General features: G+C 42.7%; 1 protein-coding gene across 1 annotated transcript in view; it reads left to right on the top strand.

Moving 5' to 3' along the window:
• Positions 1-691: 691 nt before the first annotated feature.
• The window catches only part of LOC138795689 (T-kininogen 2-like), a 69,822-nt gene continuing 57,347 nt past the window's right edge, over positions 692-13,166 (top strand). The window contains exons 1-2 of the mRNA XM_069975102.1: positions 692-936; positions 4,394-4,510. Coding sequence (XP_069831203.1) covers positions 742-936; positions 4,394-4,510 — 312 coding nt within the window. The 5' untranslated portion in view covers positions 692-741. The remainder of the gene's footprint in view (positions 937-4,393; positions 4,511-13,166) is intronic.

Genomic DNA, 13,166 nt, shown 5'->3' on the forward strand with positions numbered 1-13,166 from the left:
GGTCCCGCGGGAGTTGTCCTTTAAGGTGTACCTGTCGATATAACTTTCTAGATCACCAGCTGGTTTTGAAATAAAGCAATTTTGCTATTTACATTTTTTTTTAGTTATCATGGAAAAAAACTGCATTTTCTGTGTTCTGACAAAAAAAATTTTCAGAGTCTAAACACAGGAAGTCCCAGGCCACCTGAGCGCTTACAGGGAAGGGCAATCATTTGATTGATGGACACATTGAGCTGTCACTCTCTGTACTGGCCGGGACTTCATGTGTTTAGTCTTTTTTTCGAATCAGCACAAGACTAAAAATCTGCCTTCAGGAAACTGAACTTGGATTCCTGGTAAGAATAGCTTTGTTATACAGCATGATAACAAAAAATAAATTAATTAATTAATAAATAAATAATAAATGTATATTGCAAACTTTATTTTACACTTTATTTCACATTTACTGTTGATTTAGATTTTGAAAGTTATAATGACAGTGATACTTTAATGCACTAAGTACTCTTACGTCATCTGAACGACCTTCACGCACTGCACAGCCCACTCACAGAACTGTTTGTTTAGACCTATACTGGAGTTTGCATTTTGTGGATTGGGCAACATCTGTCATCAGAGTTTGTTGACCATTCTCTGACTAGGGAATGTTTTGTTTGCCTTCTGTCCCTCTTGACAATTGCCAAGAATTCACCTGTCCACAGTCTCCTAAGCAATATCTATTAGTCAAGGTGATCAGTAGCTAAAATGAGTCTCTTTCTTTTTGCGCTCCTCTTCTCGTTCTATTTTCTAGGTTCAGCTAACCAGGTTGGTGCGGACAAAGTAGACTGTGATGACCAGACAGTTTTTGATGCAGCAAATAAGGTGCTGCAGTCGTTGAATAATGCAAAAGAAGAAGGGAACCAATTTGCACTGTACAGAATCACAGAGGCCTCAAAAAAGGTAAGAGATGACATTTATGAAATACTAATAAAGATGCTTTCTGGAAAGGGTGTTATGGGGGCCCACTATGTAGCAAGGTAAAAACCCATGTGGAATTCATGCTTCCCCATGTGTATAGATTTTCAGCAAATAGTTAGTTCAATGATTTTTATATACCACTGGCTCTAATGCACTATATATTATAAACAATAATAAGGAGATTAGGAGATCAGAAGGAATACCTGGAGGACAGCCAAGACCATAAACATAATAGAGATATCTCCATGACCCAGTTCTGATGCTTACTTGCCTATTGTAGCCACTTTCAGTGTGGACAGGGGTCAGCATGGTCAGTCTGACTAATCAGGGGTTACACAGTTCATTATGCAGCAAGCTGAAATTTACATTCTGCATTGACAGTAGCTCTTTTGTGGGATCAGGGCAGATGAGTTCACCTACACTGCCCATATAAATTGGTATGCCTTTGGTGCCCATGACCCTGTTGGCAGCATACTGGTCGACCCTCAGACCATTTAAGTATTAACCAATGCACTCACATAAGACCTGCAATTTTGGAAATGCCCTGACCTGGTCATTTAGATGTCTTCATTTTGCCATTGTCGAACTGTTTTCCATCACATATTGAAGAGCGGTTCACTGGCTGCCTTATATATCACACTTCTTATTGGGCACCGTTGCCACAAGATTATCAAAGTAACAATAATAACAATCTTTATATAGCACCAACATATTGCACAAACCTTTGCAATCGAGAACGGACAGATGAAATTAGACATTACACAATATCAAAGTAATCAACAATTCAAACAAGAAGAGTAAAGGGCCTCTTCTTGTGACATAAACAGCAAATGAGGTGACACAATGATACAAAAAACAAAAGGTAAATGAGCCAATCACTTAAAATGTAATGAGCTTTCATACTTGTTGAAGAGTGAAAATTGCATGAAGTCCATAGAAATCACTTTATTATAATAAAAAGCATATCATTGTACATAACACAAACATTGCAGTCATAGCCATACGTGCATCTGTGGTCGGGCGGTTCACATGTTGTACAAATATTAGATAAATTTCTATGTGTGTCACAAAGCCTACGTGTGTGTTTTATTCGTAAAAATCTGCAAGGATTATTAGTCTTGTTTAGCAATATTTACTGGTGTAACAGAACTATATATATAGTCATTTATATCATGCATCAACCTCAATATTCATATATTAAAACATTTCATAGGTGTAACATGAGGCTCCTGGGCCTAATGCAAAACCTCCAACAAGCTCCCCACTTCCACTTACATGTCCCTGTCCCAGATGGCAAGCCTTTGGGCTTGTATCTGCTACCTCCACACTCCTGAAAGCTATTCCCCCGCTACAATCACAGACAATGCATAACAAGTAAAAAGCAGGTATGATTTAGATACGCCATATTTCATGGTTTTATGCACAACAGGACTAATCAGAAATATGTCACTGTGCTATCCTTGTGGAGAGTCTTACTTTTTGTATTATTTTGATCTTGGTTTTGGATAACGTTTGAGACTGTTCCAAAGTTGGATCTGGAGAGAGAGAAATTTATAATTAGATATAAGATAGAGGTTGGAAAGATGGAAGTCCCATCTACATGTCCAACAGGCCTAGAAGATCCGAGGAGCTCAGCTAATATATGATATTAGGGAATTCCTGTAAGCACAGCAGGCCAACTTGCTATTGGAAATGCACCAGATTTCTGTAATACTTTATGCCAAAAAAGGTATACATACCTATGGCACCACCTAAAGGTCTACATACCTATGGCACCACCTAAAGGCATACATACCTATGGCACCACCTAAAGGCATACATACCGTGTACCACCTATTTTTAAGACACTTTGCACCTTGCTCAACAAGGAGACATAGCCTATTGTGCAATACACATGGGTAGTAAGAAGGAGGCATGGTTTTGTGCATGGATGGGAAATCTACAACCCTCCAGCAGTTGCAAAACTACAGTTCCTATTAATCTTTGGCTGTCCAGGCATTAGGGATGGTCCGAAACTGCCGAGGTTCGGGTTCGTATGAACCCGAACGCTCAGCATCAGATTCCCGCTGTCTGCTCGCTCCGTGGAGCGGGTGGATACAGCGGGAGGACCGCCTGGAAAACTGGGATACAGCCTAAGGCTATGGCTGTATCCCAGTTTTCCAGGTGGTCCTCCCGCTGTATCCACCCTCTCCACGGAGCGGGCAGACAGCGGGAATCATTACCGAGAGTTTCGGGTTCGTACGGTTCGTACGGGTTCCTATCAGGCATAATGAAAAGTTTAGTTTCGCAACAGCTGGTAGGCCACAGGTTCCCCATCCCTGCTTTTGTGTGCCGAAAATATCACCAAAATTTGAGAGTAAAGGAAGCTAATGGATAATCTAACCTTAGACTAGATTATGTGGAATTAAAAACAGTCGTTTTTTTTTTCTTATTAAGCAGGTCATAAATAACGAGCATGTTCATTAATTTGACGGTCATAATCAATTACTGACACTATTGTATGTGCACTGCTTTCCAATTCCCCTTGATTTCAATAAAGGTCATTATTATATTGAAAATATGTGTTTTATCAAAGGGTATAAAATATAAACTGGTGTAAACTGCTGATAGCAACCAATCACACCTCAGGTTTCAGCTTTGGTAAAATGACAGAGGAGCTGTGATTGGTTGCTGTAGGCAGTTTATATCAGTCTATATTTTACACCCTGTGCCTTTGCTTTATTTTGCTGGGTGTACACCACATTTATCAAACAGCCTGAGCCACTGTGATAAATCAGGAGCCGTTTTTAAACTGTCTGGTCTAAGGTTAAAGGGGTAGTGCGGCGCTAATCATTTACTTACAAAATAACACACATTACAAAGTTATACAACTTTATAACATGTGTTATGTATGTGAATGGCCCCCTTCCCCGTGTTCCCCCCCAACCACGCAAGACCCGGAAGTGTGGTGCATTATACTTACCGCATTCGTGTTGTCGTCTTCGGGAGGCTGGCCGGACCGCTTCAGCCGTCCCTCATGCCGGCCCCGCTCTGGCGCGTCATCAGCTGCTTAGCAGCGATTGGCTGAGCACAGCTGATGACGGGCCAGAGAAGGGCTGGCATGAGGGACGGCTGGAGCGGTCCGGCCAGCCTCCCGAACACAACGTTATTGTCACAAGATGTCGGTCGGGGGTCGACACGAATGCCGTAAGTATAATGCACCACACTTCCGGGTCTAGTGTGGGTGGGGGGAACACGGGGAAGGGGGTCATTCACATACATAACACACATTACAAATTTGTATAACTTTGTAATGTGTGTTATTTTGTGAGTAAATGTTTAGCACCACAGTACCCCTTGGGAACTGTATAAATATGAGACTGTTTCAGTAAATCTGCCCCAGTGTGTTTTGGCAACTATTGGGTCTAAGTTTGCTGCCTTCCATTTTTTTTCAATTCAGGAAGAAACTGGCAGTACTGGAGTACAAGTTTTCATCAGTTTTGAAATGCAGGAAAGTGTGTGTGAAGTAAAAAGTGGCATACATTGGCAAAGATGTGCCTTCAAAGACAATGGAGCAGTAAGTTTCAATCAATTTACTAGCTGTTATTTCTTACTATTTGTGAATTACACAAAATCGTGTTTAATCTGGGGGAATTTATTAGGTTGCATCTGACAGATTTAGTAATCATTTCTGTGCAGTGTAGCGTTGCGACTTTTGGACAATCTACACCATGTCGAATTTATTACAATTTCAGGCGTTAATTGTGGTTGAAAACTATGCCGGCTCAGAGTTTGTATAGATTTCTCAGGCTGTAGCATGGTAGCCTCACATGCATGAGATTTATTAAGAGGCCTGCCCTATTTAAATAAATCCACCATTGGTAAGGGAGGGTTTTACTTTACACCAACATATGGATAGGCCAATGTTGATCAAGTCCACCCTATATGTATTTAAAAACATAGAAAAAAATAATTTAGTTATGCCTGGTCCTTGCAAAAAAAAGAAAAAAGGCGCAAAATTTTAGACAAAGCTCAATAGCAACTTTTCATCAGGGTCACACTGTCCTCAACAATTGTGTATGGGACTTTGAGGGAAATTTATGAAAATGCGCCCCTGGCATATGCCTCAAATAAAAAAGGCCTGCTTACCGGGCGGATTTACTGAGAGGCATGCGCCTTATAGCAAATCTGTCCGGCAAACTGGGGCCGGGGCTTTATTTAACCCTTTCAAGACAGAGCCCTTTGATGCACAAAAGTCAGGGTCAAATTAATGCAATGTTCCTCCCCGCCTTCTAAGAGGCATAGAGCTTTTATTTTTCCCATCTACAGGGCTGGTTGGGGTGTAATTTTTTGCGACATGATCTCTAGTTATTATTATCATATTGGTGTAGCAGAAAAATTTTGATTGCTCTTTATGAATTTTTTTGTGATATATAATTTAATAAAGTCAGCAATCCTGGTGTGTTTTTTCATTTCCGTTTACGCCGTTCACTGTGCGGGAACAATATTGTTATATTTTAATAGATCGGACAATTCCACACGCTACGATATGTAATATATTTATTTATTTAGATTTAGATTTTTAGGCTATGTTCACACTGCGTACGAATCCGTACGCAGGTCTTACGCTGCCGTACATGTGTGGCTGAAACTACGGGCGTGCAAAAAATCAACATGTGGCCGGATGCGTACGCACCGCGAACATACGCCCGCAGTACAGTTATGCTTCCCTAGCTTGTTTCGAAGCGATCTGAGGCAGGTCATTTACTTGGAAATCTTCGCCCAGCCCAATAAACCACACAGAACCTTTTGGATTGAAAAATCAAGTTCAATTTGGCAGAAATAAGTACGGGACCGCATGGAAATCCACGGCCGTGACTTTCAACATTTCCGTCCTCAAACAATGGTCTTGTTCATTTTTCACGATAAACCAAAGAAAAAAGCCTGAAGAAAAAGAAGAATGCTCAGCACATCCGAAATAATACACAAAATATATTTTATTAAATAATTGCAGAAAAAAACACACAAAAAAGAAAAAAGCTGTATACAGCGATTAAAAACAACTACATAGAGGGAGACCTAGATACGTCAACCCTCAAACCAAGGTCCTCCACATGAATCAATCATGCTTAAAAGGTATAGCACCCCCCCACTGATATCAAAATACAGATCTATTAAAATGCATACATAGGTAATGGTAAAAAGCCAATAACATATGAGGATGAAATATACATAAAATGACCAAACACATGCAGTATTGTACAAACCAAAGTAAAGAAATAGTGGAGGGATGAGAGTGACCCCGGTGCTACCCGGTGCTACCCTGGGCAGGGTAGCACCGGGGTCACTCTCATCCCTCCACTATTACTTTACTTTGGTTTGTACAATACTGCATGTGTTTGGTCATTTTATGTATATTTCATCCTCATATGTTATTGGCTTTTTACCATTACCTATGTATGCATTTTAGATCTGTATTTTGATATCAGTGGGGGGGGGGGGGGGGTGCTATACCTTTTAAGCATGATTGATTCATGTGGAGGACCTTGGTTTGAGGGTTGACGTATCTAAGTCTCCCTCTATGTAGTTGTTTTTAATCGCTGTATACAGCTTTTTTTTTTTTTGTGTGTTTTTTTCTGCAATTATTTAATAAAATATATTTTGTGTATTATTTCGGATGTGCTGAGCATTCCTCTTTTTCTTCAGGCTTTTTTCTTTGGTTTATCATTAAAATTTTTTCTGAAGTAGCTCGCACTCCATTTTTTCATTTTCTATTTATTTAGTGTGCGCTCACACTATGTTCGTTGTAGCTTATTCATTTTTCACGGTGCCGTATATGATCCGGCCGTAAGCTCATTCGTAGTGTGCACTGTGCGGGCCTATATCGTATACTTTAAAGCGAACGCATCAACCTTAAAACTATGTGTGTTTATTCGCGGTTCGCACTACGGACGGATTCATACGCAGTGTGAACATAGCCTTATAATGAGCAAGGGGGTATTTTAAACTTTTATTGGAAGGGGGTTTATAAGGGGTTTTTAATACTTTTAATTACACTTTTTTAAACACTTTTAACACTGTAATATATGCAATCATTAGATTGCATATACTGATCTATGCTATGCCATAGCATAGCATAGATCAGTGTTATCGGCGATCTATGTATAGAGCCTACCTTAGAGCAGACTCTATACATGGATCGCCGAACCGTCAGGAAGGAGGTAAGGAGCTTACCCCCACCTGTTGGCACATGCGATCGGGACCCCCACAGCTCGCCTGCGGGGGTCCCGATCACTCAGTAACAGATGCTTGATGTGTCTCTGAGTACCTTAAACGCTGTGATCGCTGTAGATCGCGGCGTTTAAGGGGTTAATAAGAGTCGGCTGCGGGATCGCAGCTGACTCTCATTACCTGCGGCCCCAAACACAGATGAGAGTGGGATCGCTATCCCTGCAGTGATCTCGCTCTCATCACAAAGCCCCGTCAGTGTAGGAAAGTATATATACATTCTTACTGCACGGGGTATATGCAGTAGGAATGTATATATACTGATTACTGACGCGAAGGGGTTAAGACTGGCGTGCTCATACACAAGTCTTGATAAATCTCCCCCTTTGTGTAATAGGGGTCTCTATGGTCCAGGAAGCTTACTATATTATGTAAATTGTGTTATCATTAGGCTACGTTCACACAGAGCAAAAGGAGCGGATTACGCAAGGAAATATTTCCGCCTGAAATCAACTGATGCTGAATTCCGAGCAGAATATAAGCAGAATGTAAGCAGAATCCCTGCGTATTCTGCTAGAAAAATGTGTTCAGCTCGTAATCAGCTCTTGACAAATTCAGCGCGGAATACTCGAGGAATCCGCGCTGAATCCGCATGCATTCAGCGCTGAAATTCAGCGAGTATTTGGTGAGTAAACTAGACTATACCAGAACATATACTAGAATCCTCCTCCCCCCCCCTTTTCCCCATTTCCGCGCTGATTCAGCGAGTAATTTCCGCTTGTATTACGCTTGTATTCCGCGATGAATACGCGCTGAAACAGAAAATCAGAGCCCCATTGATTTGTATAGGCTTCCGCTAGCGGAAGAATGAACATGTTCATTCTTCTGGCGGAAAGCGGATTAGTTCAGTGCGGAAATTCCACTGTGTGAACTGCAGAGCAGAATTTCCATTCAACACAATGGAAATTAGCTCTGCACCTATTTTAACGGCTGAAATTTCAGCGCTGATTCAGCGCAGAAATTCAGCTGCTTTTGCTCAGTGGGAACGAGCCCTTAGAGATGAGTGAAGCAGATTTGTTTTGCTTTTAGTTTTCCAAGCATTATCCAGGCGGTCTCCGGGTAGTATCATCCCTCTGCACAGGGCTGGCAGCCTGAGGGATATGAGTGCAAATCAGTTTTGCTTCATTCGAAGCAAAACAAATATGATTTGCTCATCCCTAGTTGTGATGACCTGAGATAGAGGATCCATTCAGCCAGCACAATCAATGGTATAAGCTGCTTGAGGGAGCAGAGTCTAAGGGGCCACTGGTTTCCCCCAGAGACCACTGCAAGGCAGGATGGACTTGCCACGGCAAATGAACCTCAGGTCACTACCTCTGTCGAGATATGCTTGCAGAGGTGGCCAAGGTGAAGAGTATAGCAGGAATGTGAGACAGGTGTGTAATCAGGGACAGGCAGAGAGGTCAGAGCAGGTGGTAGGCAGAAAGTAGTCAGGAAACTTGGCAAAGGGACAGGTACACTAAAATGACAAATAACTGGCAAAAGAACACTTTTTTGATAGGCTAGAGGCACTAAAGATCCGGCAGGGAGGGGGGCGTGGCCCGTGTTAACCGGTCTCCTAACTTTTGTGGTGTTCCACAATGGGTGTTACTAGTTTATACACCTCTCACAAAAGCCTGTACTCTTAGTAAAAGTGTTAATGAAGTAGTACCTAAGTATTGCCACTAGATGTCGCTAGTATGTATGTCTTGTATCTATGTATTGCACATCTGTAGTACTCAAGGGGTTATTGTTGTTTGTGATTTGTGCACCAATGAGAGCTATTTTCTCTTCTCCACCTATCTCTATTCTCCTTCTTCATCTGCACACTCTTCTCCGCCACTTACAGCAGGTATAACGTACCCTGTAGGAAGTTGGAGACAAGAAGTGTAGTCACACACTTTGTCAGTCTTAGTCTGGTTCCTGTACACAGAGGACACAAGCAGGAACGGTCCCTTTAGCAGTCAAGTTGGGCCCTGGCTTATGCCAGATCCTCTGTTAGAGGACAGTCCAGTGTAGTCTAGTCTGAAGTGTGATAGTGGACAGACACACATGGGAAGCACGGACACACCTTTCTTGAAAGCAGCACTTTTACTCACTATGTAGTGCTTAACACTCACAGAGAGAACAAAGTCTGAGATCATCCCAGCCAACGCAGAGAACAAGTCTAAAGGTGCAGGACAATATCCTGAAGCAAGAGGAACTGATCCGGATAGAGCAAAGTTGCTAGAAGCGTACATACTCTATCTCGCAGAGTGGGTGTAACCGGGAAACCTTGGCCACTCTGCTCACCCAGGTAACAAGGTCTGGGGCTTGTGTCCCCCTCATAGGACGGGTCACTAGACACTGGGGGGCAATAGGTGGTGCAAAGACGAAGGTCAAAACACGGGCACAAGTATTCGCTCTACTCTCAAATATTCTACTTGTTCTACTTCTAAAGTTCTGGCAAAGCACATTAGTACTTGGGTTGGGACTCTTGTGACATTCTCCTCTCTACTTCTCTGTACTTACTCTATTTCTCAGCAAGCAATCAAGCCAGCATGGCTATTCTACTTCTCAAGTTCTTAGCACAAGTCTTGTCTACTGTATACTAATGTACAAAGTATTCCTAAAGTAAAGAAGAGTTTATTTATGGTAACAGGACTCAGTGATTATTGCTTAAACACCGACACAGTAGTTGCACCTTTCTTGCGTCATCTCCCCTATCTGTGCGTGGCAGTGCCAATAGTCCAGGTGGGTCACAACTCCACTCCGGACCACCGTGATAAGCACCCAAGTGACCCTCTCAGAGCCCGACAGGTCACCGACCACAGGGGAAGGGGTATAGCTCGCCACTCTTTAATAAAAGCAGGTGTTGCTCCATACCTGTGTGCCCACCTGGCACTGGCTTCATGACAGTACAACATCTGGCTGAGCTATACTCCGACCAACCACCACTGTAGTGGTGTCACACAGTACCATCTGGCAAGTGACCGGTTGCACCACACTTTATCCTAGCTTCACCCGGCCTACCACAGCAACTTAGATCCCACTCCACATCCCGGAGAGCTGTTATGAGCCCCACCAAACAGCCTGCAGCAGCGGAAAAGCTGCAGGTGTTTGCCAGCACGAGCAACCAAGATGGCGCAGGGTCCTCTGCACAGCACAGCTCCTGCCATCATAGACCTCGGCAGCACAGCAGCAGCAGCACACGATGCCAGATCAAGCAGGAGATGCAGGAGGGAGTAGCAGGGTTCACACTTAGGGAGCTTCTAACTGCCATCACAGCTTGCAAAGCCCCCTTAACATACCCCTTAAGGTATGTTAGAGAAGGTGAGGAAAGATATTAGCCTTCTGAGGCAGGACTTTCAAAATCTGAGGGACAGGGTCCGACATGGTGAGGACCGCATTTCTGATATTGAGGATAGAACAGCTCCATTGCCTGCAGCATAACAGCTTTGAAGAAGTCTTCTGAGGCATGGAAGGAAAAGGCAGATGACCTGAAAAATAGAAAACACCTATAGATTCTGGATTCTTATAATATACGTCCTATACCCCAAAGAAAAACAAGGATAAGGGGGGGAAAAAAGGGGATTACCGAATGGCAATTGAAACAGAGCTAAACACCTATAAAACCCATCCGATATTCAAATAACCAAAATATATCAATTGAATTAATCAGAAAAGTTTATTATTGAGAAATATCGCAAAAATCAATAAGAACTAAAGACAAAATTTAAATATAAAAACAAATAAAGACCTGGGAGGTGGGAGACCAAACATGAGGGGAGGTATATGTTTACAAAATAAAGTGCAAGTGCATATGTACAATACTCATGAATTTTCAGTATACAGCCTGGTTATATGCATATTATAAAGTGCAAGTGCTCAAACATGACCAAAAACACAAGCTGCATAGCTAAATCTGATAAAGTATAGGCAGGTGCACATAAACAACATTACCCAGGGATATCATTCCCAGCCCCTCAGGACTCCCACCTCACACTCCTCCAACGCCGTTTCGCTATTCGCTTCCTCAGGGAGTCCTCCCTGAGGAAGCGAATAGCGAAACGGCGTTGGAGGAGTGTGAGGTGGGAGTCCTGAGGGGCTGGGAATGATATCCCTGGGTAATGTTGTTTATGTGCACCTGCCTATACTTTATCAGATTTAGCTATGCAGCTTGTGTTTTTGGTCATGTTTGAGCACTTGCACTTTATAATATGCATATAACCAGGCTGTATACTGAAAATTCATGAGTATTGTACATATGCACTTGCACTTTATTTTGTAAACATATACCTCCCCTCATGTTTGGTCTCCCACCTCCCAGGTCTTTATTTGTTTTTATATTTAAATTTTGTCTTTAGTTCTTATTGATTTTTGCGATATTTCTCAATAATAAACTTTTCTGATTAATTCAATTGATATATTTTGGTTATTTGAATATCGGATGGGTTTTATGACCTGAAAAATAGTCTTAGGCATAATTGGTTTGCCTGAGCACTCGGAGGGGGCATATCCTGGCATGTTTGTGGAAAAGTGGCTCAGAGACTTTTTCCCTAAGGCTCATTTTTCTGCTGCCTATGCTGTAGAACGCGCCAACAGAGTCCCGACTAGGCCACTGCCACCAGGCACCCCGCCACGGCCTCTCCTCGCCAGAATGCTAAATCTGGCTAGAATCCAAGTTGTGGACGGCGACAGATGCTTTTTCTTCTCTTCTCCAAGGGAGGGGGATGAATGGGTCCACTGTAAAAGACCGGTATCGCTGGGCTGAAGGACTGGGTGGTGCTGTTAACCCTCTCTTCTGACCCACAAGGGTTAGATTGTTCATGTAACTGTTGTAATGTAATGTGTCCTGTTTATTTCCCTTACGAGTTACTGATTTTTATCCGAGCTGTTCTTAGTGCCGTTTAACCTGTGGCAGTCTACCCTGAGGTGTATGTACATTTACAAGTTGCAACTAATACCAGCCTGATTCTCAGCATAAGGGCGCCTGTATTGCATAAACCTGTGACAGAGATATGCTGAGGCATGGTTTTATTGGAAAGTGCTCATACCTCTTACACCTCACTATTGTACCTGACTTGCACTTCTGTGTTGGCTCTCTAAGGACCAGTGCCTATGTGCAGAGTTATAGCATCCACCCACTAGGTAGCACCTGGACACCATGTTCTTCACCTCTTTATAGATCCTGGCCCACGCTGGTTGTTCTACTAACAAACCGATAAATAAACAACAACTGAACCTCAGAATTATCTCAATATAACAAAATCTTTATTAGTTAAAAAACACATATGAAAGGAAAGAAACAGGAAAAGAGCAATGAATCACAACTGAAAAGATGTTAAAAACAAAACTACAACGAACATACAAGCGGGGGGTAAAGCAGTTGGACCACATAGGGTGTGATATGAATGGAGGTAAAAGTGGTGCTTTGTCCAATGAAAATATACGAACAGACACCTATATGTTGTACAGGCAGCGATAAGTACAAGGTGCCAACAAAGTAACAAGGGTATACTGGATTTGCATTTCCAGTGCTTGAAAAGAGCGCCCCTTTACCAGTGACTTCTTTTTAACTTTCATCCTGGGTGCCGTCCCTTTAAGAGCGACTTGGGTCTCATCCCTTTAAGAGCAACTTCGCTCCCGTCCCTTTAAAAGTGACATGGGTTCCTTTAGGAGCGACCTGGGTCGCTTTAAGAGCGACTTGGGTCCCTTCGCTCTTAAAGGGACCCAAGTCGCTCTTAACGGAACCCAGGTCGCTCTTAAAGGGACCCAGGCCGCTCTTAAAGGGAGCCATTTCGCTCTTAAAGGGACCCATTTCGCTCTTAAAGGGACCCAGGTCGCTCTTAAAGGGACCCATTGCACTCTTAAAGGGACCCAAGTCCCTCTTAAAGGGACCCAGGTTGCTCTTAAAGGGACCCAGGTTGCTCTTAAAGGGATCTAGATCCCTCCTAAAGCGACCCAGGTCGCTCTTAAAGGGACCC

Source organism: Dendropsophus ebraccatus, chromosome 6 (genome assembly GCF_027789765.1).
Source record: "Dendropsophus ebraccatus isolate aDenEbr1 chromosome 6, aDenEbr1.pat, whole genome shotgun sequence".
NCBI classification, from domain to species: Eukaryota; Metazoa; Chordata; class Amphibia; order Anura; family Hylidae; genus Dendropsophus; species Dendropsophus ebraccatus.